The sequence below is a fragment of the Leucoraja erinacea genome, chromosome 2, assembly GCF_028641065.1.
Source record: "Leucoraja erinacea ecotype New England chromosome 2, Leri_hhj_1, whole genome shotgun sequence".
In the NCBI taxonomy this organism is placed as follows: domain Eukaryota; kingdom Metazoa; phylum Chordata; class Chondrichthyes; order Rajiformes; family Rajidae; genus Leucoraja; species Leucoraja erinaceus.
Window position 1 is genome coordinate 98,785,982 of NC_073378.1, and position 27,759 is coordinate 98,813,740.

The following is a 27,759-nucleotide window of genomic DNA, read 5'->3' on the forward strand; positions in this document are numbered from 1 at the left end:
TCGTCCCCTCTTCTTGATCAGCCCAGTCCTGGTCACCAAAGCTATCCTCTGGTAAGGAGGAAGCAATGGACAGTGCACAAGGCACTGTGGAGGGAGTGCCTGACCTCCCTCTGTGAGAGCGCCCCTCCTGGGGCATACCTCGCTGGAGCACCTGCTCCAAGAGCCGCTCCACGCGGCTAAGGGTGCTGTCTCTCCCCCCGCCCGGGTGGAGAGACGTCCCCGTCCGACGTGTCGGAAACCTCCGGCCGGAAGCTTTTCCTGGTTGCTTTCCCTCCAGCCCGCTGCTCAGGCGCTAGCGGGGCTGGGCTCGGCACGGTGTCGGGGATAGCGGAGCGCTTGGTTAACGTTCCTCCCGCCGGTTGCTGCCCCCCCCCCCCCTGATGGAACGCTCCTCTGGTGGAGTCGAACGGGGGACAGATTTCTTTGAGAGCCTTGTCTTCAGTGTACTCGTTTCTGAAAGAGAAATCAGACGGCTCTTCTTTGATAAGTAAAGCCAACCTCAGTTCACTTACCTGAACGTCCGCCTTTTAAATTGCAGCGGGAGCGCCTGACTCCCGCTGTAGCCGCTTGTTGCACTGCTGGCGTAATGCCGCGCATGCGTGCTGAGCGGGTTCTTCACGGAATCACTCACGTGACTCCGAAGTAAAATTTAGAAGATTGAGGGGGGATCTTATAGTAACATACAAAATTCTTAAGGGGTTGGACAATCTCCCTTATCCTTATTTATTTGAATCATCTGAAGCACACACAGCGCCAACCCTTAAGAGATGGCAACAAGATGTCTCCATCCCTATTCCCACAAATGTGATCTGCACTGGATTTTCTGCTCATTGTGGCCTGGCCTCAAGGAGTGTAAATCCAGATATAACCATATAACCATATAACAATTACAGCACGGAAACAGGCCATCTCGACCCTTCTAGTCCGTGCCGAAACACATAATCTCCCTAGTCCCATATACCTGCGCTCAGACCATAACCCTCCATTCCCTTCCCATCCATATAACTATCCAATTTATTTTTAAATGATAAAAACGAACCTGCCTCCACCACCTTCACTGGAAGCTCATTCCACACAGCTACCACTCTCTGAGTAAAGAAGTTCCCCCTCATGTTACCCCTAAACTTCAGTCCCTTAATTCTCATGTCATGTCCCCTTGTTTGAATCTTCCCTACTCTCAGTGGGAAAAGCTTTTCCACGTCAACTCTGTCTATCCCTCTCATCATTTTAAAAACCTCTATCAAGTCCCCCCTTAACCTTCTGCGCTCCAAAGAATAAAGCCCTAACCTGTTCAACCTTTCTCTGTAACTTAGTTGCTGACACCCAGGCAACATTCTAGTAAATCTCCTCTGTACTCTCTCTATTTTGTTGACATCCTTCCTATAATTAGGCGACCAAAATTGTACACCATACTCCAGAATTGGCCTCACCAATGCCTTGTACAATTTAACATTACATATGAATGATTGTAACTATTGGCAACTTTGGCAGCATAAATTACCTGGACCAATGTTCCAGAGACACAAGCTTACCCCACACATCTTTAATATTTGCCCCACTCACTCTAGTGCTATGCCCTATACTCTTTGACACTTGACCAAATACTGTAGCCACCACGATAGCCTAGGAGTTTAAAATGCGTTAATTAAATAATCTAGAGTAATACGCTAATATCAGTAAAGGTGACCATGAATGCACCAACTTCCACAATTAGACAATGGACTTGGGGGTCCATAACCAATAGGTTCTTTAGTAACTTGTCAGTTTCTTTGTGAAACTAAATTAAGGCGCATGTTGCAATCAAAAGCGCTTGAACAATTGGTTGGGAAGTTTAAGGGTGGAGGGGAAAGATTTAACGGGGATCTCAAAGGAATATGTTTCATACCGATAGTGGTGGGTATATGGAACAAGCTGCCAGAGGACTTGGTGGGGATAGATAAAATCATAGTGTTTAGAAGACATTTTGTCAGATATTAGCGAGTAAGAATTTAATTGTCCCATTCGGGACATATGACAATAAAACACTCTTGACTCTTGACAGATAGGAAAGGTTTCAAGGGTAATTGGACCAGGGTGAGTTGGGCCGAAGGTCCTTTTTCTGTGCTGTATAACTCCATCTATGAATCTCTACGAATCCAAGTTTTGCAGTCTAGCCACATGCCAATTTGAACCCTTGTGTACAATTAAACAACAAATCAGAGAACATCCCCAATCTTAAAAATCACAAGGGCTAAAACATTTGCATCTACCTTCAGCCAGAAATGTCAAATAGCTAATCATTTTAGCCTGCTGCAGATGTCCCCACCATCATGGAAGTCAACCCCTGACCAATTCAATTTGTTCCAGTAGATTTCAAGAAATAACTAGGAAAATTGAACATGCAAAGGCTGTGGAAATAGACAACATCTGGCTGGAGTATCTGACTTTCAAGTTGTAGCTAAGCCTTTAGTCAAGCTGCCCCAACACCTGGTATTCACTCAACAAATGAGAACGTCTCTGCATACTATATCGACGGAAGGCATGGCAAATCCTATCTGCCGATTTGTTCTTTAGTTCACTTTCAGTCAACAAGTTACCAGGAGCTTTTTGGTGATAATGTGATCGTGGGACTAACCAACACACTGACTGCCAGTGGACAATTTGAGTTTCACCATGGCAGGAAAACAGAATTCGAGATTGGACAGGCTTAAGGGGTTGGACATGCTAGATGCAGGAAGATTGTTCCCGATGTTGGGGAAGTCCAGGACAAGGGATCACAGTTTAAGGATAAAGGGGAAATACTTTAGGACCGAGATGAGAAAAACATTTTTCACACAGAGAGTGGTGAATTGCTGGAACTCTCTGCCACAGAAGGTAGTTGAGGCCAGTTCATTGGCTATATTTAAGAGGCTAAAGGGATAGGGGTATGGAGAGGGCAGGTACAGGATACTGAGTTGGGTGATAGGCCATGATCATATTGAATGGCGGTGCAGGCTCGAAGGGCCGAATGGCCTACTCCTGCACCTATTTTCTATGTTTCTATGACTTCCCTGATCTCTACCTATGGCTCAGGTCCTTGAGACTTGGCAACGTCCTTACAAATATTCTATGCATCATTTCCAGCTTATTGATATCTTTCCTATAGTAGGATGATCAAAACTGAACAAATACTCCAAGTCCAGCTTAACCACGGTTGAACAATTGTAACATAACATCCCTACTTGTATTCTCAATATCCTGATTGATGAAGGCCAATGTGCGGAAAGCCTTCTTGACCACCCTATCGACCTGTGATGCGACTTTCAAGAAAGTATGTACCTGCACTTTTAGATCCCTCTGCTCTACAGCACTCAGCAGGACCCTGCCATTCACTGTGAAGGACCTGCCCTGGTTTGACTTCCCAAATTCCCAAATTCCTCATACATAATTGAAATACACCACAACTTGCTATCCCTCAATGCACTTACCAGCTGATCAAGATCCTGCTGTTATTCTTGATAACCATCTACGCCATCTATTTTAGTGTTATCTGTAAACTTACTAATCATTGCCTTGTACATTCTCATTCAAGTTATTATTGATAGAGAGAGACAGCATTGAGCCTTGGTCACAGGCCCCAAGCCTGAAAGACAACCTTCCACCACCACCTGTTGAATGCAAATTATGTATCCATGCAGATAGCTCTCCTTGGATCTAATTGCCTCCCTGATTCAGGTCACACATGCAGTACAGGGTGACATGGTTTGAAGGCCACACAAGAAATTGACTGAGCTTTCAGGGAAACATAAATCTAATATGACCTCCCATGAAAAGAGGCTGTTACAGATAGATTGGTTTTGTTGAACAGTTTTGGTCAAAAACCTGTGGAGATGCTTGTAAAATTCTGTGTTGGCTGATGTGAATCTATTCCTTTACAATAACGTGGGGTGCTTATTCCAGGCAATGCCTAGTTTGTTTATGACCGCTGTCTTTGAATGTATGCAAAATCTTAATCTACGTGACTGGGGAGTTGCATTTGTTTGCATTTCCATTCCATAGCAAGTGCAAAGTAACTCTAACATATTAGAAGGCTATAAAGTATAACAACATATCTGATTCTGATGCATTGAATGTACAAAATAATATTTTCTTCCATGTCAATCGCTAAGAATGTGTGGGATTGTGAATTTCCTTCAAATTTCTCCCATTCTGCTGTTGCCACTGATGTGATACAAATGATGTGGTATTTTCCAACCAGCAGCATATAGAAGATTGATGAGGATATCAGATGAAGTACATGATTCATGGTGAGCTTCCATCACTATGTACAGTGCATTCTGAAAGTATTCAGACCCCTTCACTTTTTCCACATTTTGTAACGTTATAGCCTTATTCTAAAATGGAATAAATACATTTTTTTAATCATTAATCTAGACACAATACCCCATAATAAAAAAAGCAAAAACAGGTGTTTAGAAATTTTTGCAAAGTAATTAAAAATAAATAATTGAAATATCACATTTACACAAGTATTCAGACCCTTTACTCGGTACTTTGTTGAGGCACCTTTGGCAGCGATTACAGCCTCAAGTCTTCTTGGGTATGATTCTACATGCTTGGCACACCTGTATTTGGGTAATTTCTCTCATTCTTCTCTGCAGATCTTCTCAAGCCCTGTCAGGTTGGATGGGGAGCGTCGATGCGCAGCTATTTTCAGGTCCCTCCAGATGTGTTCGATTGGATTCAAGTCCGGGCTCTGGCTGGGCCACTCAAGGACTTCACAGACTTGTCACGAAGCCACTCCTGCACTGTCTTGGCTGTGTGCTTAGGGTATTTGTCCTGTTGGAAGGTGAACCTCCGCCCCAGTCCAGAACGCTCTGGAGCAGGTTTTCATCAAGGATCTCTCTGTACTTTGCTCAGTTCATCTTTCCCTCAATCCTGACTAGTCTCCCAGTTTCTGCCGCTGAAAAACATCCCCACAGCATGATGCTGCCTTTGCCATGCTTGGCCAGGTGATGAGGGGTGCCTCGTTTCCTCCAGACGTGACACTTGGCATTCAGGCTAAGAGTTCAATCTTGCTTACATAGAAACATAGAAACATAGAAATTAGGTGCAGGAGTAGGCCATTCGGCCCTTCGAGCCTGCACCGCCATTCAATATGATCATGGCTGATCATCCAACTCAGTATCCCGTACCTGCCTTCTCTCCATACCCCCTGATCCCCTTAGCCACAAGGGCCACATCTAACTCCCTCTTAAATATAGCCAATGAACTGGCCTCAACTACCCTCTGTGGCAGAGAGTTCCAGAGATTCACCACACTCTGCGTGAAAAAAGTTCTTCTCATCTCGTTTTTTAAAGGATTTCCCCTTTATCCTTAAGCTGTGACCCCTTGTCCTGGTTACATCAGACCAGAGAATTTGTTTCTCATGCCTTTGGGAATCTCTAAGCGGGCTGTCATGTACCTTTTACTGAGGAGTGGCTTCCGTCTAGCCACTCTACCATAAAGGCCTGATTGGTGGAGTGCTGCAGATATAGTAGTCCTTCTGGAAGATTCTACCATCTCCACAGAGGAACTCTGGAGCTCTGTCAGAGTGACCACCTCCCTGATCAAGGCCCTTCTCCCCCGATTGTTCAGTTTGGCCGGACGACCCGCTCTATGAAGAGTTCTGGTGGTTCCAAAGTTCTTCCATTTAAGAATGACATAGGCCGCTGTGTTCTTGGACCTGCAATGCTGCAGAAATAGTTTTATTTCCTTCCCCAGATCTGTGTCTCGACACAATCATGTCTCGGAGGTCTACGGACAATTCCTTCATCTTCATGGCATGGTTTTTGCTCTGACATGTACTGTCAACTGTGGAACCTTATATAGACAGGTGTGTGCCTTTCCAAATCATGTCCAATCAATCAAGTTGTAGAAACAGCTCAAAGATAATCAATGGAAACAGGATGAACCTAAGGATGAAGGGTCAACAATTCCTGCCATGTCGCATTTGGCAGCATCTCTGGAGAGAAGGAATGGGTGATGTTTCTGGCCGAGACGTCTGAAGAAGGGTCTCGACCCGAAACGTCACCCATTCCTTCTCTCCAGAGATGCTGCCTGTCCCGCTGAGTTACTCCAGCTTTTTGTGTCTATCTATGGTTTAAACCAGTATTTGTAATTCCTTCTTGCACATTTGGTATAAACCCTGCCTGTTTTGAGTAAAAGGACTAGTTTTTGAGACCAACTTGACAACTGACTTTGTCAGGTTTTGAAGCATTCAATACTTTAAGGAATATTCAGTGCATAGTTTCAAATAAACTCTTCTTCAAATGCTCCACACAACCCGACCATCTCAGTTATCAAGCATGTCTCGAATCCAACTGCAGGTCCTTCTGCTCACAACAGGCAGAGTTTGTAACAAACCATTGGACAAAAGTGCTCCAGTGATGACTTTGGTGATCACTTTCATGGAATGTGCATTCAGATGTTGAACAACCACGTCACAAAAGAACTACTACTACAACTTCTGCAGAAAAATATATTTTCTATATACAAGGTGATGTGCAGTGGGTCTGACTTTTATCGGGCCAAGTGAAACAAAATAAAAAATATTCTCTAAAAACCTTTTGGCCCTTTGTGTCTCTCTACAGATTGTTGTTTCCCCCTTTCATTTTGCTCAAGTGAAAGCCCAGCAGCACTGCAACCGGTGAACCTTCTCTCAACGTGCTGGCAGCTGACTTACTCTGTTCTGATGAGACCACAACATGAAAATGATTAGCACATCTCACTGGTGACATCAGCCAAACATAGGGTGCATGCCCGTTGCTACCAGCAGCGCACATGCAACTATGCATTTTGATGCAGTAGAGTGACATGCCTCATTTACACCAAGGAGTCATTATGTTATATAATAAGTAATTTTACTTCGGAGTCACGTGAGTGATTCCGTGAAGAAGCCCGTCCCAGGACGCGTTGCGGCATTACGTTTCAGCAGGCCAAGCGGCAGCGCGGGAGACAGGGCTCCCGCAGAAACGAGAAAAGCTAAAGTTTAGGTAAGTACTTACCTTTACTTTACAGCCTTTGCGTCTGCTTGTTCCCTGCAGGGCATGCAAGCGGCCCCTTGGACTCCGGGAGGAGTTTTTCCGTTGTCGGGAGGGGAGGAAGACGCAACTAGGACTCACCGGCGGACCATGGTGCGGGTGCCGGTAAGCTGTCCTCAGGGGCGACATCGGCGCAGGGCTAGCACTGCGCTGGGGTTCCCCTCAGTCCTCGCTCGCCCTCAAGGACTGTCCAGGTGAGGCAGGCAGGCGGGCGGGAGGAGGCTTCCGACTTTTGCGGAGCCGTTAAGGGGACCCACGGAGCAGTGCTGGCGTGGAGTGCGCTGCAGCCCGAGTGCAGCAGCCCGAGGAGAGAGAGAGAGGGAGAGGGAGGACCGCTAATCAGCGCCCCGCTCCCGACTCTGTACCAAGCCCGTCAGCATCAGCTGCGGGCTGGGAGGGAAATGCTGCACCTGCCCGACGAAACGACGTCTTTGGGCAGCAACAGGCGGTAGGACCGCTTAGGGGGCGGTCCACAAACCCGACACCGGGACCTAGCCAGCCCGCTAGCGCCTGAGCAACGGGCTGGATGTGTGTAAAACCCGGCGGTGGAGCCAACATCGGACTGGGAAGTCTCTCCACCCAGGAGGAGGAGAGACTGCCGCCTGAACTACAGGAGCAGCTCTTGGGCATTCCAAAGGTAAGTTTGCAGTTGTGTTTTTATTACATAGTTCAGGAACACAACGCAAAACTCGCAAAGAGGTACTGCCCCGCTCCAACTATACCAGCGGGGCAGCAACCGGCGGCAGCGTCGCTCGCAGAGCGTTTTCGCTATCCCTGAGACCGAGCCAAGCCAGTCTCGCCAGAGCCTGCACGGCGGACTGGGAAAGGGGCTAGGAAGCCAAACGGCCGGTCGTCTCCGACTCGTCGGAGGGGGGAAATGTCCACCCCAAAGCGGGGGAGAGACAGCCGCCTAAGCTGCATCCAGCAGCTATTGGAGGGGATGGTCTACCGAGAGCAGCAGCGCTCTCAGACAGACAGGACAAGCGCCCCCTCCATGGTGCTGAGTCCGGCACCTCCCTTTGCGACCTCGGACCAGGAATGGGAGGTTAGCATTGGTGACCAGGGGCAGGCTGGTCTGAGTATGGGGCAGGCGGAAGGAGCCGAAAGAGAGCAGGGTGTGCAGGAAGAGCTGCTAGGGGTTGTAAGCCGCTTTGTCGCTACCCCACGGGTTGGAGCACCGCTGGAGCCAAGGATGGCTGCCAGCATAAATCATCTCTCCAACAAACCTATGCAGGGACAGATTCGGAGACAGGAGGTCAAACTACAGCGCATACTTCGCCTCCTCACGGCGGCTATAACAGCCTATGCGCGGGGAGTCGAGACCGTAGAGATGACCACTCACCAACAGGATGTCCTGGCACTCATGTGCACGACACAATATGAGTTGAATAACCTAAGAAGAGACAACATCAAGCCGGCCCTCAATCCTAAATTTGCAGGTTTATGCAAAACTCCATCAGTAGAGACCGACTCATTCTTATTTGGGAAGGACTTGAACAAACAGCTCAATGAGATGGAGGAGGCGTCCAAGACCTTTAGCCTCATGAGGGCACCACCGGCAGTGAACATACCAAAGCTCTTCATTCCACCCAGGCGGCAGCACACCACTGTATCTACCAGTCGGCGGCCCGAACATCCGACTGGTCAAAGCTGTGGGCCGCACTATCCCCAGAGACCTTTTTTAGGTCAGGGCCTGCAGCGGACCCCCTGGAAAATGCGCCTCCCCCCAACATCGCCAGCACGTCGACAGGGAAGAACACTCAAAAAGAAAAAATCACAACCCCGCCAATAACCATGGAGGTAGGTGGGTCTGGTTCCTACCAGCATAAAGAGCGCTTTCTTGGACTATCTTGGCTTTCATATTAATTCAGTCCACGTAACTATAATGTTGCCAAGAGACAACATAGTTGAATTGGCACAAACAAGGGACAAATTAATGGTCAAACTACCAACTACTCGACAAATAACAGAGTAATTGGGGGAAAATGATACCATTTTCTGTCTACATGATTCAGATGTTAGTATCAAGAACAACATATAGGTTGTCATTGAGCATCTCATGAAGTTACCGACTGAAATAATATCAGAAAGACAGTGGTGGGGTTACCACTTACACTGGGCATTAAGTATCTAAAAATGCTCGGGTGAAATTCATGAGTTTAAGCACTTGCATGTATGGGTATAAATAGACTACACTATGGAGGTGGCCTATATTAACCATATGGCAGCATAAAGTCGGTATCATATGACAAGTTGGTCAAAACAATTTGGCAATGGTATATCCATAGAGGTATTGGACTATCAACAACTTACCTGCCTGGTAAGCAAAATACAGTGACAGACACCAGGTCACAATAAATTAAGGACAACATCAAGTAGATGTTTTCATATAAAGTTTAACAAAACTATCAAGCTATACGATGCATTTCATTGTCTCTGTACTGCACACTGACAATGACAATTAAAATGGAATGTGAATCCGATATCGATTATTTGCATCAATGCTATATCACCAGAGGTTCGGGGATGTCCTATGTATGTCGCGGGGGGAAACCAGACCCTGGGGCAGTGGAATCCTCATATATATAAAAAAAATTCTCTGGGACAGATAGTTCCAGCAGAAAGCTTGTCAGCTATATATATTAACTTTTCTGACCTATAGGTCATGTTGTCATTCAACAATATATTTATAATATTGATAGACAAATGCGTTCATGTTGCATTGGTGAAATTAATTCTATGTATTTTTTTACCTTCTGCCTCACCAATCGAGAACAACGCACAGTACAAAAGGATTCTGTTTCAGAACTTACGCTATGACATGATTGTTGGAACTTGCATGGAGTTTTTCCAGTACCCAGGATTATTAACAATCGGAGCCGGGCACAAATCAACTGTGCCATGAGAAAATAAGCTCCTGAGCTGCAGATTCTGCGCAAGCCTCTGGGACTGGGATTGTTATACTGAACAATCAACACCATGACAGCATCCTTTTGAACATTCACTGGACTACAACACTTGTCCAGCATCAACAGAAGTGCTGCAAGGATACAGGGAAAACCTACTCATCCGATACAGGTACTACAAACTGGAATTCCTGGAGAACCGTCATCACGATGAAGGATTCGGCTACAGTACCATCAACACAGCTAGAATTGCCCTGACTGTTCTTTTCAAAACAGCTACAGGACAACAGGTATGGGTTACTGGCTGGGGGTAAATTTGAAGGGTATTAAACTCTAAAACCCTAGACCAAGTACACCCATATGTTGGGATGTCACAATGGTTAACCATACTACAGGGGATACTCACCAGCCAGAGCCCTAAACCTGAACCTTCTATGCACTAAAAACATATGTTGAAGGCACACTGAGCAGCACAGAGGGTCCAGTCACTACTCCTATTTCAACTGGACACCATGCTCACAGCTTCAGACCAGATCTCTATCATTTGTCCAGGGAATGGTCAAACCAGACCAGGAATACCTTATCCAGTCATAAAATCCGGGCTTACCCGCCAGAAAACACGGTAATGTACCAAGACCCTTTTTTACCTTACATAGACACAACCTAATTATGCGAGGGAGATGGAAAGCCTTGTGGGTTGGTCACAAAAAACCTTGTGGTCGGGTAACAAGCCTTTTTTGAAATGGCTCAAGCAGGTTAAAGCTCCTGGGATAAAACTAACATGTCAAAGTTGTCATCCCACAGGAGAAGCTTCCACGTCAACGGCAAAAGAATGGACGTACCTATAAACCACATCCTGGCTCCAGCAGAATAGTGGGGGTAAAACGTTCAGAGAAATAATTTATTATAAACTGTTGACAAAACCTGTTTTTTCATTTGCAGGAAAGATTCCAATCTGCAAATATTCAAATTAGCCAAAGGGAGCATTTAAATTTCTTCAGTGTCTATTGTAAAATACCATTGGGCTTTCTATAACAGAATCATTGGTTGGTTACGATACACACTTCCTCCCTCAAAGACTTCGGCAGTGAGTGTAGTATAACTGTTACACGGTTTACAATCACAGAGCTTTGAAATCTTCACGGAATCACTCACGTGACTCCGAAGTAAAATAGTAAGATTAAACGAGAACTTACCAGTTTGAAGTTTGATCTGTATTTTATGAGGAGTTACGATGAGGGTTTACGTGCCCTCCGCTCCCACCCTCATTACATGGATCAAACTGATAATTGATGTCTCTTTGTTCTTTACTATGTTACTTCAAATACTTGTGTCTATCTGTGATTCCACACCGCTGCTTTGAAGTATGCCGCAACGCGTCCTGGGACGGGCTTCTTCTTCTTCTTCACGTAAACCCTCATCGTAACTCCTCATAAAATACAGATCAAACTTCAAACTGGTAAGTTCTCGTTTAATCTTACTATTTAGAGGTACACATGTTTACTAAGCAAATTAAACTCAGATGGGTTTCCCTGCACCACATTTATCTAATAGCAACCAAGAAGTGATGCATCTTGAATCATTAGTAGCTTATTTCTGAAAATTGCGTTTTGAGGGGTGGTGGGGGAGGAGGGATGCATTCTGCTGATTGTGTGTGAAGGAAAAAACTCCCATTGTATTAAACTAACTGTAAACTTAACAGAATGCATTAAAATCCATATCAATGAATAACAATGTGTGCAGCTGGACCTCTTTTATATGTATTCCATTGTAGACACAATGCAAAAATTGCAATCGGTAAACTGTAATGTTTAAAGAAAACTAGTTTATGTATGTGATATTTATCACCTGTGATAGTGGAGAAATCAGTGTGGAAATAAGGCAGTAAATCATGCTGAGGGATGCATTCAGTGTCACAAAAGATCAATGGGGTTCTTTTTCTTGACAGCATCAAAGAGAGTTTGGAGCTACAAAGTACAGCAAGTTGGTTATCACCTCAATTACTGTAAGCGCAGGAAAGAACTGCAGATGATAGTTTATACCGAAAATAGGTACAAAATGCTGGAGCAACTCAGCGGGACAGGCAACATCTCTGGAGAGAAGGAGTGGGTGAACTTTCTAGTAGGGACCCTTCTTCTGACTGAGTCAGGGAGAGGGAGTCTAGAGATATGGAGGGATAAGGTGTGAAAATGATAGTTCAAAGCAAACGATGATAAGGAAACGGTTCATTGTTAGCTGAGGGGAAGGTGACAAGGAAGCATACATTCAGTAATATTAATCAGAATGACAGTCAAACTAGTCAGAAAATAAGTCTGGGGGAGAGACGGAGAGAAAGGGAAACCAAGGGTTAATACAAGTAAGATAAATCAATATTCATGCCGCTGGGTAGTCCAAGCAAAAAATGAGTTGCTGTTCCTCCAATTTGCTTTGGGCCTCACTTTGGCACTGGAGGAGGCCCATGAGAGAAAGGTCAATATGGGAATGGGAGTGAGAGATCACATCACATAGGCCTTTGCGGACAGTGTGGATTTGTTTTTAAACATCCCACTTTACAGATGTCCCTTTTCCTTCAAACAACCTGCTCCAATCAAGTTGAGCAAGTTCTTGTCTAATACATTCAAAGTTGGCCTTGTCCCAATTTAGAATTTTAACTCGTGGGCCTGCCCTGTCTCTATCCATGATCATCTTAAATATAATAGAAGTGATCGCTGATCTCAAAAGTCTCAACCCCGGACACTTCATATACTTTCCCCTCGTAATTTCCCAAGACTAGATCAAGCGTTGCCCCCTCCCATGTAGGGCCCTCTACATATTTCCTGCAGAATCTTCCCAGAACCCATTTAACAAATTCTGTCCCATCTAAACCTTTTGCACTATGACATTCCCAGTCAATATTGCGAAAGGTAAAATCCCCCACTAGGACAACCCGATTATTCCTGCAGTCACCTGGCATATTTGCTCGTCTAATTCCTGTTGACTATTTGGCGGTCTGTAGTACATTTCCAACATGGTGATCATCCCTTTCTTATTTCTCAGCTCCACCACATAGCCTCATTGGACTAACCATCAATAATGTCATCACTGACCATTATTGTGACATCTTATTTAATGAATAAAGCAACACCTCCTCCTCTTTTATCCCCCACCTCTGTCTCTACAGACGCATCAGTATCCTGGAACATTAAGACGACAGCCCTGTCCCTCTTTTAACCAGATTTCTGTCATTACTACAGCGTCCCAGTCGCACGTACCTATCCATGCCCTGCGACCTATTCATCTGAACGTACCCGTCAGGCCTCTTGCATTAAAATAATTGCAATTCAAACCAACAGACATCCTCACCCCCTGCCTTTCTCCTGCCTATTATGTCAACAAAACTTTCTTTCATCACCATCCAACCTCTCACCTTACAGTCTCTCACCTGCCTCGGTCCTTCATAGGCTCCAACCCCATTTATATGCCTCAAATATGGTTCTTAATTAGAAAGCAAAGCACCATGGTGGTGTGGCATGCCTGGGTGTGTGAATGTGAGGGGTGTTGGGGTCCAAGTCAACAGGTGCTGGAAAGTGGCAACACAAGTAGATAGAATGGTAAAGAGGGTGTATGATATGCTTGCCTTCATTAGTGCAGCCATTCGATATACTGTAAGTCAGGAAGTCATGTTGCAGCTTTATTGAACTTTGTTTAAGCTACCAAAGATGGACCTAAAATGCTGAAGTATCTGTGGGTCAGGTAGCATCTCTGGAGTAAAGGAGTAGGTGATGTATCGGATTGAGATCCTTCTTCAGGCCATTTTGAATTTGGAGTTTGCCCCATTACAGGAAAGATGTGAAGGCTTTGGAATGGGTGCAGAGGAGATTTAGCAGAATGATGGGTGGATTAGAAGGCATTAGCTACAGGGAGAGGTTGAACAGACAGATTGTTTTCTGTGCAGCGTTGGAGGCTGATGGGAGATCTGATAGTTTATATAATGTGCGAGGCAGAGATGGGGTAGACCATCAGAACCTTTTTCTCAGGGTGGAAATGTCAAAGACTGAAAGGCACAGCTTTCAAGTCAGAGGGACAAAGTTTAGAGAAGATGTGAAGGGTGAGTCTTTTACAGAGAGTAGTGAAAGCCTAGATTGTGCTCCCAGGGCTGGTGGTGGAGGCATTATGATAGTAGTATTAAAGAGGCTTTTGGATAGGCACATGGATATGTGGGGAATGTCATGTCAAGTCAATTTTATTTCTATAGCACATTAAAAAACAACTCTCATTGACCAAAGTGCTTTACATTAGTGCAGGTACTAACATGCTACAAACAGTGGTACATAGCTTAACAATATATACATAAATACATATATACAGCGCTCCATCAGAGGCTCTCAAGAAAGGCTTGAGAGTAGAAATAAGTTTTAAGTCTAGACTTAAAACAGTTGATGGAGGGGGCAGTTCTGATGGGAAGAGGGATGCTGTTCCACAGTCTAGGAGCTGCAACCGCAAAAGCGCGGTCGCCCCTGAACTTATGCCTAGACCGCGGGATGGTCAGTAAACCCAAGTCGGCCAATCTGAGACACCTGGAGGTAGTATGGTTGGTAAACAGATTTTTGATGTAGGTGGGGGAAAGCCCGATAAGGGCTTTGTAAACATAAAGAAGGAGCTTGAAATTGATTCGGAACCACACTGGGAGCCAGTGGAGAGAGGCCAGAATCCGGGTGATGTGGTCCCTTTTTCGGGTGCCCGTCAGGGGTCTCGCTGCGGCGTTTTGGACCAATTGCAGGCGGGACAGGGATGATTGGCTGATGCCAGTGTAAAGGGAGTTTCAGTAATCGAGGCGGGAGGATATAAATGAGTGGATAATCTTTTCGAGGTCATCATATTAGAGGAATGATTTTATTTTAGCTATCGTCTGAAGCTGGAAGAAGCTAGCTATTACCACAGCATTGACTTGTTCGTCAAATTTCAATGCAGTCAAATATCACGCCAAGGTTTTTGATGTAAGATTTGAGTAATGGAGTAAGCCTTCCAAGGCTGCCTGCTAGCGTTTTGATGGAGCCCGAGGGGCCGAGTAGGATGACCTCACTCTCGTTTAATTGGAGGAAGTTCTGGGCCATCCAACACTTTATATCCTCGAGGCAGTGGATAAGGCTGAGTAGATTTAATCGGTTGTTGGGTTTCAGGGGGAGATAGAGTTGTGCATCGTCAGCATAGCAATGGAAGGAAATGCCGTGCCTTTGAATGACTTGGCCTAAGGGGAGCATATACAGGGAGAAGAGAATGGGGCCAAGGATGGAACCTTGTGAAACCCTGCAGCAGAGGCTAGCTGGGGAGGAGAAAGAGTTGCCTATGTTTGTAGAGAAACTCCTATCTTTGAGGTAGGAGACAAACCAGCTCAGGGCAGTCATCAATACCAACCCCGTACCAGAGACAGTCAATTAGGATGGTGTGGTCGACAGTATCAAATACTGCGCTGAGGTCGAGAAGGAGCAGGATTTGCACAGTCGCTGAAGTCAACGGTGAGCAGTAGGTCATTATGTACCTTCAACAAGGCAGACTCTGTGCTGTGGTGGGTCCTGAAACATGATTGGAAAGTTTCCAGGATGATATTTTGGTGTAGGTAAGGCATAAGTTGATTTAAAATTACCTTTTCAAGGACATTTGAAAGGAAAGGCAGTTTGGAAATAGGTCTGTAGTTGCTTGGCAAGGTGGGGTCCAGGTTAGGTTTTTTCAGGAGGGGCTGGACCACCGCATGCTTGAAGCAGGTAGGAACAGTGCCAGTGGCCAGAGAACTGTTGATGATGGCGAGGATGCTGGGACCGGCTATTGTAATGACATCCTTCAGAAGGGCAGAGGGGACAACGTCAAGGGGGCATGTAGTAGGTTTCATGGTGGTGACCAGTTTTACAAGGGAGGGTAGAGTAATGGGTTGAAAGTCTAGTTTTGAAGAACAGACCAATGAGACAGCAAGGTCACGGATGGGAGGGGAAATATTTGTTCTTAACCTTGCTGGTGAAAAATGTAGTAAATTCTTCGCACTTAGCAGGGGATCCAGATAAGCTGGTACTGGGGGCAGGACATATGATAGAGGTAATGGTACTAAAAAGGACCTTGGAGTTATGGGCGTTTTTGGAAATAAGGTCGGAAAAGTATTGTGTTCTCGCAGATTTTACTGCTTCCTGGTATTTGAGAAGATTGTTTCTCAGAAGTTCATAGGAAATTTGAAGCATCAGAATGGAGGGGTATGAATCATGTGCTGGCAGAGGAGATTAGCTTAACATGTCATGTTCAGTTGGGACATTGTGGGCTGAAGGGCCTGTTCCTGTGTTGTACTCTTCTCTGTCAAAATGTCTCTGTTTGTGTATAAATCAGATGCAGCAATTACATTCATTTTATATAATGCAATTTGAATAAAAGCCTATAATGTAGAACACTGTCGTTCAAAAGATTTGATGATCCACATGAGAAGAATCTATAAACCAAAAGGAATCAATTCTAAATTTTGATTTCTAGTTGAGGGTGCTTGTAATGATTGGCTGTGTCACATCTCTGTGTGGGTTCATCTCACCCATGTTTTGTGGCAAATTGCACAGCAGATGCCCAGTTTTGATATCGCCATACATTAAAATCATTTGCTTTCTGCTGGAAGATTACCAGGTGTAGCAAATTCAACCACGGATATCTTGTTAATATTTAATATTTGTTCATGCTATGTAGACGTGGTTCTGTTGATTTGATTTCAGATGTCACTCTTTCAAATAGCTCGAATACTGAGCGCCCGGAAGGTTCAAGCAGAAGTTCACTGATTCCGTTGATTGTAAGATATTTGCGATGAAACAGCTGGTTTGTGAAATCAAACAGAAATAAATTAATTTCTCAGACAGCGGTAATTGTGCAAAGCTCCATCTATGGTTCATGAGGCAATGAAGCCTGTAATATACATAAGTAAGTGAAAGATGAGCTGATGCCAATAAAAAAACCCGTCAAGGGGCTGGCCTTGACAGGGTGTCTCAGTGCTCTGTCAGCCACAGCCATCATAAACAGGCTCTGATGGCCCAATGACAATAATTAGTGCAGGGCTAATGGCACATGAAAGATCACATTTTTCTTTTCAGCTGGAGTGCATTGAACTTAGGCCAATTGATGTAAATTTGTTCCAGCTTCCTACAGCTTGATCCAGATTTTCCTCTTGGTAAAAGATTATTGAAAATCTAGCAATTTATGGTCTGATGTACGCTCATCTCTTCTACTATCAAAGCAAAATTCTATCGGCTCCTTCTTATGGATTTGACTTGCTTAAGAAGAAAGGAAGAGAGCAAGTATTGAATTAAAGTCAATGGTTAAAGATCAGATCAGTAGAGTCAGTTATTTGGGCACTGTGATGCTGCTTGAGAAAGGCATTAGGCACAAGCATGTGCACCAGCTGTAAATCACTGTCGATGCTGCAAAACCGAGGAAACCGGGACAGAGGTAGGTTGTTCAGCATTCGTCTGCTCTGTCATTCCATAAGCAAAACAACATGCTGGAGTAACTCAGCAGGTCAGGCAGAATCTCTGAAGGACATGGACAGACAGCTTTTTGGTTTTTTTCTTGAGACTGATTGGAGTAGTTTAGTTTAGAGATACAGTGTGGAAATGGTCCTTCCGCCCACTGTGTCCATTTGTTTGTCAGTTTTTGTTTGTAAATTAATTTATTGCCTCCATTCCTGATAATAACATCCTCAGCAAGGCTTGAAGAATAAGAACTGAAGAAATATCTAATCCTGTGGCAGTAATTATTTGGGACAGAAAATCCAAACAGTCGTACATCTAATTCAGTGTCATATTGGATTAACGTTAGGTCAGGTTGGAACTCATAATAATTCCTTTGTAGGAATGAATTAGGATGGAAAACCAACTCATTGCTTTACGTTTGGTAACATTTGCCATGCCTTCATTCACAGAAGAACAAATGTCTGTTGGAATCCATGTGTACTAATTCCAGCTACGTTCCCTTTAAGAAAGGGAATTCGGGCTTCAAATTGCTTTCAGTGAAAATATTAAAATGATTCATTCCTTGGCGTTTATGTAATATAATTCAGCTACTCAGCTGCTGCTGATTTCCACGTAGACTCAAAATCATCAATTCATTTTGACTTTCCTTTTTTTCCAAACAGTTAACTCAGTTCACTCAAAAATCTATAATATCACTGTTACGCTACACTATTTTAGTGTGACTGAATCATTTCTCAGTTAATAAAACATGCACACAATAGTGTTCAAAGTTTAAATAGAATGTCACCACCCTATAATAGTGGACTGATGACAAGTCTAATCTGCAACATGAAGTGCTGACAATGTGCAATATCAACCAGTCAAATGCTGAACAGTGAATTGAGCTTGGTTGCTAACTCATTATTACTCCTTTAGCTATGTGAATCTCCCATAGGAGCTAAAAGAAAGCTAAAGATAATCCATACCTACTGGCTAAACAGTAGCCAGCAGTTGTCTGGAAATATCAAAATCAAATTCCTCGTATGTTGCAAAACATACTTGGCTAATAAAGTATGATTATGATCATGATATTGATTTTCTTCTGGAGTCATTTAAATTTGAATGGTGGAATAATACTGAATGAAGTGCACAACACTTTGCTGCAAGAACTTGCTAAGTACCTAGTCCCATTTCATTTTTAATGGATTTGGAAAGCAAAAGGCAACACAAATTAGTTATTTAACTGTAAATGGGATGGTATACAAACTTTGGCAGGACCCAGGAAAGGGAAATGTTGCATGTGCTTGGTTTACCTTGATAATCTTGGATTACCTTGGATGATCAGCCATGATCATATTGAATGGTGGTGCAGGCTCGAAGGGCCGAATGGCCCACTCCTGCACTTATTTTCTATGTTTCTATGTTTCTATAATTGGTATCATGCGACCATTTGTGTTATGGAAATAATGATAGTTTGATAATAAGGCATCTCAAGAATGTTTAATTGTCATATGTATTGAAGTGGATCAATGAAATTCATACTTGCAACAGCACAACACATCTGTAAATACAGTACTCAATAATAAAACATGGTTCAATAAATAAGCAAACCAAATATTACCCCATACACATGCACTATCCTACACACGAGGGATAATTTACGATTTACTGAAGGCAATTAACCTTCAAACCTGCAAATATTTGCAATGTGGGAGCAAACCGGAGTACCCGGAGAAAACCCACGTGGTCACAGGGAGAATGTACAAGCTCCGTACAGACAGCACCCATAGTCAAGATCGAACCCTAGTCTCCGATGCTGTAAGGCAACATCTCTACCACTGTGCTGCATGACCTAAAATTTTGAAGTGTTTTTATTGAAAGAATGCAGAACAAAATGCTTTCATCGGTGGGGGCAGGACATAACTAGAGGACATGTAAAATAATGACTTACTTAGTAAGAAATATTTATGTGAAATGATATGCTTTATCTTTTTCTTGCAGAATGAAGAACAAGTTCTGGTATTTTGAATTTGGGACATCTGAAACATTCTCTGCTACGTGCAAAAGACTCCATGAATATGTAGAGATAGAGGTAAGTTGAATAACTATTTAGTCATAATTGTTTCAGACTAACCCACCTTTAACTTTCTGTACGGTCACACATGATTTGTTACAAGGAGGAAATATACAAGATTATTTGGTGCTATTCCAATGTATTGAAATTTTAATTAAAAAAATCAGCACCTAATTTCCATGAACAAACATTGCAGACTGATAGTCATCTCTTTAACTTGGATAAGTTAGTTGAGGATTTCATCATTTACATTAGAATTGCTCCAAGCTTTAGAAAATCCAATATGGAATTCAAAGGTAAATAGAATATATTGCTGAATCATAGTGAATGAAATTAGTTAAATAAATATTGTGTTGACTTGCAGAGTACGATGGAAAAATATTGTTCAAAGGCATCTAGTATTTACAGTGCAATTGTAAGGCTTTTCTAACATTAATGATATCTATATCATGTGATGAAAAGAAGTTCGACAAAAATGCCGGAGAAACTCAGCAGGTGAAGCAGCATCTATGGAGCGAAGGAAATAGGCAATGTTTCGGGCTGAAACCCTTCTTCAGACTGATGCTTGGTTTATAGATACTTAGTGGAAACAGGAACTTTGGCCCACCATGTTGGCACGACCAACGATCACCCATGATCACTAGTTCTATCCCACATACTAGGGGCAATTCTGCAGAGGCCAAATAACCTACAAACCTGCATGTAGTTTGGATGTGGGAGGATTCCAGGGCAAATGGAGTAAACACATGCAGTCACAGGGAGAACATGCAAACAATAATATTGCATATAAGAAGTTATATGGGTCAATTTAGGGGCGGCACGGTGGCCCAGCGGGTAGAGCTATAATCTCACAGCACCAGAGACCCAGGTTCAATACTGATCTTTGGTGCTTTCTGTGGGGAGTTTGCATGTTCTCCCTGTGACCGCATGTGTTTACTGCATTTGCTGGGTGATCATTGGTCGACGCCAACATGGTGGGCCAAAGGTCCTGTTTCCATTAAGTTTCTCTAAACCAAATCATGGTGCAAAATTTAATATATTGATTTTCTTTATACTTCATTCTTGGTCAATGGCAAGACCTGCAAATATTTGCAATGTGGGAGGAAACCGGAGTACCCGGAGAAAACCCGGAGGTTTGAAATTTTCTGTGTATCTGTTGGAAATAAACGCAAGCAAAAAAGGTCAAATTTAAGGAGTTCACTATAAACTGTTCACATATGGAGTTGCCAAATCTCGTCAACAAGTGTATTTATGGTACAATAATGCAAATAAAAGAAGGCTGTCATTGACACTTAATACGACAGAAAGCCTGGAGGAGCATAGAAAGTTTAAGTGAAATTGAAGATGAAATTAGGCAAACAAAATTAATGTATGAAAAAATGTGAACAAGTTAAATCAAAACTAATCCAAATGTACCGTGCCCTCCATAACGTTTTGGACAAAGACCCATAATTTATTTATTTGCCTCTGTACTCCGCAATTTGAGATTTGTAATAGAAAAAATCACATGTGGTTAAAGTGCACATTGTCAGATTATAACAAAGGCTTTTTTAATACATTTTGGTTTCACCATGAAGAATCTACAGCAGCATTTATAGATAGTCCCCCCATTTCAGGGCACCATAATGTTTGGGACACAGCAATGTCATGTAAATGAAAGTAGTCATGTTTAGTAATTTGTTGCATATCTTTTGCATGCAATGACTGAAGTCTGCAATTCATGGACATCACTAGTTGCTGGGTGTCTTCTCTGGTGATGCTCTGCCAGGCCTGTATTGCAGCCATATTTAGCTTATGCCTGTTTTGGGGCTAATTCCAGTAGCTTCTCAGCCAGTCTGGTGTGGACTATCGTGTCCCAGCCTCAACTACCTTCTCTGGGAGAGGGGGAGAGAGGGGGAGGGAAGGAGGGGGGGGGGAGAGGAGGGGGGGGGGGGGGGGGGGGGGGGGGGGGGGGGGGGGGGAAGGGGAGAGAAGGGGGGGGGGGGGGGGGAGAGGGGAAGAGGGGAGGGAGGGGGGGGGAGAGAGAAGAGAGACTTTTTACTTCAACCCAAAAACAACTATTTGCAGCCAGTACTTTTTTTACCTCTAACCATATTTTCATTTCCAAACCAAATTAAGGGTACTCACAGTGCTGTAGATATTTGGGCAGCAGAGTGAATGGGGAATTTTGTAAACACATTAATATCTCTGTCAATTTTTATCGACGGGAAAAATCCTGAGGAGGGGGGGGGGGGGGGGGCGGCAGGGGGGCTCTGAGTGAGGTGGCCAAAAATGACGGCCGTAGGTGGCGGCGTTCTCTCGGAAATCGCAGCACAGATGGCCAAAACCGGTCAGGAACAGACTTTTAGTAATATAGATAGATAGAAAAAAAAATGCTGGGAATTTTTTGCAGGCCAGGCCGCATCTGTGAAAAGAGAAACCTTTATCATTTCAGATCAAGACCCTTGGATCCTTTAATTAGCATTGCCAAGATCTGTTGTTCATCCAAGGAGGAATTTTGAACTGTCGCATGCTTTTCACACATATTGTGTTTCAATGTCCTTTTTCAAAAAATGCAACTAATCTAAAATATTTCCATATCTGTGCACAAGACACGGGGCAGATTTTAATCTTTGTGCAAGATAATTGTCTCCGTGAAGCAAATAAAGAAAATTGGGCATGAAGAACACATGTCTAATTTTATTTCAACTTAAGTGAACAGATCAAAGGTCAGCATCTTCTAATATAAAATATGGCCCTACAGACTTGATTTTTATTTATATTGCCAAATCTATTTCGAAGTGCAGAAGAAATAAATCTGTTCTTCCTACATCACGAAAGGTCTTGGAAGAATTCATTCCAAATTCGTTTTCCTACATATTCTATTGAATTAATTTCATTCATAAAGTTGTTTTTTTTTTTAGATTGTTGAGGAAAACCTCAAAGGATTAGCTTAGTTACTTTTCAGGTCCCTCAGAAACTGCTGAGCTCAACACTTTAAGTAGATTTCAAATATGATTTATGAAACCACACAACAAATGAAACCGTTCCGACATTTATTATCACTTGAGAGTGGCTGAAGTAGGAAAGCAACAAGAACTATAGTCCAGTGTTATTTCTTATCAGCAGTGGGGGGAAAATGCCTGCAGCTACCAACAACAAATTGTCATCAAGAAATTCTAAAGATGGGGGTCAAAGGAAAACCTAAGGAAGGCAATGCAGGCTTTGATAGAAATGAAATTATATATTTCCAATACACTCTTAATAAAGGTTATACAAATAATTCTGCTTCTTGAACTTTAAAATTGTTGTGATGTATATTTTTAAATAATCCAGTAAGTAGACTGTGTGAAGCCAAAGCTTACTCAAATAATGACAGCTGTAAATTACCTGCTGAGTTCAAAATTAGGTATTAATGGAAGCCCTTTCCCAACAGCTTCTATCTTGCATAACTCGTCCTTTTTTATTTGAGGCACAAATAGTTAGTTTTGGAAACCCCAGACTCTTTAAAATTAACCGCTGGGAGAGTAGATTGCTAATTTATCATCTCTTGTATGAACCAGAAGTTGCAATGTATAAAGATTTGACTGACATGAATTAGTTGGAATTCAAATGGTGTTCATTTCTCCAATTGACTCCCTACTATTTGGAATGTCTTTCAAGTAAAAGTTCAAATCACTTTACATTAGCCTGGCAATTATATGATGTCACAGTGGCTCTCTTGGAATTCCCCATGAGAAATTGACTTTTATTGTTCCTGCTGCAATAGTAACGTTACCATACACATGTAAACCAGGTGAAAAATGCATGTTTCTAATTATCCTGTCTTTTCTTGTGAAAATCTTCACTGTGGACAGTGGAAATCCTGATATTTTGTTTTCCAAATGCCACTGCATACTTGGGTAAATTGGATGATACTCTCCAGTACTGTAATATTCTATGACAATGATAATGTTATGCTTGCACCAGCTGTTGGCGACTAAGAAAGAGATTAAATATTTAATTGACAAATAAAAAATACTGAACACTTAGAGACACCCTTCATGATCCCACAATCTTTCTAGCATCTGCAAGACATAAATAAGGAGTGTGATGGAATACTGTGTAGGAAGGAACTGCAGATGCTGGTTTACATCGATGATAGACACAAAATGGTGGAGTAACTCAGCGGGTCAGGCAGTATCTCTGGAGAAAAGGAATAGGTGATGTTTTGTGTCGAGACCCTTCTTCAGACCCTTGTTTGGTAGAATACTGTTCATTTGCCTTGATGAGTGTCGCTCCAACTAAACTCAGGAGGAGCAACTTCATCCAGGATTTTTAAAATGGCATGATTGTACCCCAACACCACCCATCAACACTAGCATGCTGCTACTGCATCTAGCTCTGTCCTCAGGATGCATTGCATCATTTACTCAAGTCTTCATTAACAACAGTCTTCTGGATAACAACAGCCACCACCCAGAAGAACATGGACAGCTGACTCAAAAGAACTCCCACCATCTGTAAGAATCCCTATGTCGCACGTCTTCACTTAAGGAATGCCACAATTTAAAAAGCATTTCCCAAACACCTAATCCAAGGCATTGATGTGGACATAAGGAATTGCAGATGCTGGGTTGCATAAAAAGGCACAAAGTGCTGGAATAACTGCGAGTCAGGCAGCATTTCTAAAGAATGTGGAACAAGGCAATTCATGATGAGTCTTGTCAAGGATGTCCACATCCCATATATTTAGAAGATTGTATAGCATAATTTTTTTCAAGCTCTATTAATCACTTTTGGGCTTTCAGCAGAATTATTTTTTTCTCTTAATTCTGCATGATGGTAATTATTATGCATAACTTACATAATAGCCATGGTTTTAACATGATTAATTGGCTTTGACATATTTTCAAAGTCAGAGGACATGAAAAATGCAACAGTATTGCAAAATCTCTCTTAAATTGGTATTAAGGTATAAATCTTGTCTTTGAGCAGTGGTGTACATTTTTGTTTGTGAATCGTCATTATTTCTCATCCCTCCGAACTTTTATTGCTCTTGTCTTTGATCTATCAATCCATAAATATTTCAAAAATACGGCCACTAACATTTGTATCAATTTCCCCTTTATTCCATCCATGTGGAGATTGGCTCCATCCTGCTGGATGGTTTTCCTCGATCTGAATGGAACTTTTCTCTTACCGATGCAAAGAATTGCAAACTAAACCCCAACACCAGCATATTCCAACTATATGACACAGAAATGTCAACATAAACTGCAGCACCAGTATATTGACCAATATAATTCTCCCACAAATATCATTTGATATAATTTTTTGCACTGATTTGCACATCATGCATGAAGAGATTTCATTGCCAATGTTTAATTTTGTATTTCATTAATCCTGATTCATTATGATAACATTTTTACTATTGGCAGCAAAACAAAATAATTATCGTATTACAAATGATAGGTTGGGTCCACTTATGTTGGTACGGACTGATCTATAATTAGCATTGTTCTTTATTTTGTATCCTTATTTTCATATTTTTAACAACAACTTTTTAGGCTGACAACATATTGATCCAAAAATGGTACAAAGGGGGTTAGTTTGCAGACTACAATTGGAATAAGTAGGTAAAGGATTTGAGGTGCAAACTAATAATCCTTGCAGAGTTAGGGCCTACAAAATTTGACATTTGTTGGAAACTAAAATCCCCCACTATAAAGTTGCACCAAGACACTTAAAATAAGCAGCATAAGAAAGATACATGTAAGGTCTATCCATCATGTTTGCACCATTACATTTTCTTTCCGGACAATTTAGTTTCAACCAGATGTTTCAAGACTGAATATCAAAGGGTCGCCCTGCCTTGCAACAAGTTCAAGTGGGTATAATGCCTGGTTGATACAATCAGGGACTTTGCCAAAGACAGTTGGAAATCATAGTGCTTCAGTTTCCTTCTGCCACTCGTCCGCGATGGACCCCCGCAGCCACCGTAAAGCAGGTGGAAGTTTGTCTTTTTTGCCAAATTTTCGATATTTTGAATGCATGAGGATGATTACCTGCCAGCTGGTCAATTTTGCTGATTTCACTCGTGTGACAATTGCCATTGATGATATACTTTCATTTCAGAGTGCTGTCCCCCGTTGCCTCCCTCCTGTGACCTGCATCAGCAGCCCTTGCTTCGGTAGCTGAGCAGTACATCTGTGCCTCCTTTATGTTCCCCTTTCTGAGTGGAAATTAAAAGCAATGGGCCCCTTGCTCCTTTAAAATTTGTGTTCAGTTTTGGAGCATTCCCTTATGCTGGCATCTCATTCACACTTAACCCCAACTCTCTCCCTCCCTCCCCTCCCCCCCCCCCCCCGCCACCCCCCCCACCACCCTCCAGTACCAGTTTTGTAAAAGATTAAGGCTGGCAGATTAAAATTTACCTGAATTATCAAAACATAAACTGCTGGAGCAACTCAGTGCATCAGGTAGCAGCTACGGAGGCAAATGGACTCTATTAATCTGAGGAAGGATCCCAACCTGAAACGTTGTTTGTTCATGTCCCTCCACATGTGCTTCCTGACCTGTTAAGTTTCTCAAAATACTTTCTTACTCGACTTTCCGCAATCTGCAGTTACTTGTGCCTTGATTATTTATCAACACAATTTAAAACTTTTATTCTTGATCCTCTTAAAAAATCTGTTGCCAAGATAAACCAATCTCGATTGCCTTTACACAATCCATATCGCTCCATTACTTGCATACCCATGTGCTTCTTTCAAAGCATCTTAGAAGCCACTATCATGTCTGCCTCCAATGCCTCCCCTGGCCGTGTTCCAGGCACTCACTGCTTTGCATATCTTCTTTAAACTTGGCACCTGAAAACATGCTCTCACACGATACACCTTGGAACATGTTCTCCAACAGGATCTTCCATTGAGCAGTCAACAGTCTGGAGGAGGCATCTTCGAATCACTTGTAATGCAACAAAGGATGCAACCAAAGATATGTTATATGAATCCTTCTTGACACCCGAAAATTTACATTGCGTTAAACTAAATTTGTTTAAAAAATTATGCACAGTTCATTCTATTAGTTTTATTTTGCAAATAATGCATTTTATGTTTGATTCCCCTCTAATGATCCAATGTTCTATTTAAACAGGGTAGACACAAAATGCTGGTATATCTCAGGAGAGAAGGAGTGGGTGATGTTTCAGGTCGAGACCCTTCTTCAGACCCGATATGTCACCCATTCCTTCTCTCCAGAGATGCTGCCTGACCCGCTGAGTTACTCCAGCATTAAACCTTCGATTTAAATCAGCATCTGCAGTTCTTTCCTACACACTTCTATTTAAACAGATCTCCAAAATCTACTCAAAGCTCTACATAATGTATTTCACTCATAATGCAAGGTGAAAACAAGTGTTTTTTTAGTTTTAGGAAATGGAGAGTAATCTTGTCAAATGTACACCTGTAAAGAACCTGACAGATTTTCATTCCTTTAAAACTGAAATGAAATATTTGGCAGGTGATGTGGCGAAGGGCAGACTCATGTTAGTTTTCTATTCCTGGTTAAAAGAAAAATAATAGGTAACTATGATAACCTTTGATTAAGATTCCTCAAATTTTAATTCAGGAGCCTTAAATGAATGTACACAAAAACCTGACATTTTCAGGCAACATTAAATGTTATGATAGCATATTTCAGAGAATGATTGACGTCTGGGCTGCTAAAAAATGTCATTTGTTTCTACTGTCAATTGAATGTTACATAAAACTATTTTTTGTTAATGTTTATCAATGGGTCACTATATTGAGTGGGATTTTGATGATGATGAAATGCTGCTGTCTGCACCTGTCCTTCCTGGCTCCAGCTGCCCTCAGCTCCTCAGCAGTAAGCCAAGGGAAATTTAAGAACCCCTGTGGATCTTCTATTCATGAAGATTAAACGCAGCATGTTAACTTTTAAGTATAGTTATGGAGATGCACAAATGAACAAATTAATTCAGGAACATTTGCAACACGCCAAACTTCAAGAGATCAGAAGCCCTGAATCTTGAATGGCACCACATTAATAGATTGCTTAAGAGAGCAGTAATCCTGTGCCAAAACATTTCTGGAAGGAAATAGGCCCCAACTAAATATTCATTTAAAGTCTAGTCTAAAATATGAAACAAATGAGCTTTGCACATTTTTCTCCTCTAGGGTCAAGCATAGGATGTCATATTAGGTCCTCAAACAAATTCCACCACCTTTAAATTCCTAACAGGCCTCTGGAAAAAGCCCAGGAGCTTGCACATACAAAGATGAACGCCCTTCATACGTCCAAAGGCTTCC

General features: G+C 42.6%; 1 protein-coding gene across 2 annotated transcripts in view; it reads left to right on the forward strand.

Moving 5' to 3' along the window:
- Positions 1-27,759, forward strand: part of dgkb (diacylglycerol kinase, beta) — a 518,449-nt gene that overhangs the window by 416,662 nt on the left and 74,028 nt on the right. For both annotated transcript variants that reach the window (XM_055661892.1, XM_055661899.1), the window contains one exon: positions 19,396-19,486. In XM_055661892.1, the coding sequence (XP_055517867.1) occupies positions 19,396-19,486 (91 nt within the window). The remainder of the gene's footprint in view (positions 1-19,395; positions 19,487-27,759) is intronic.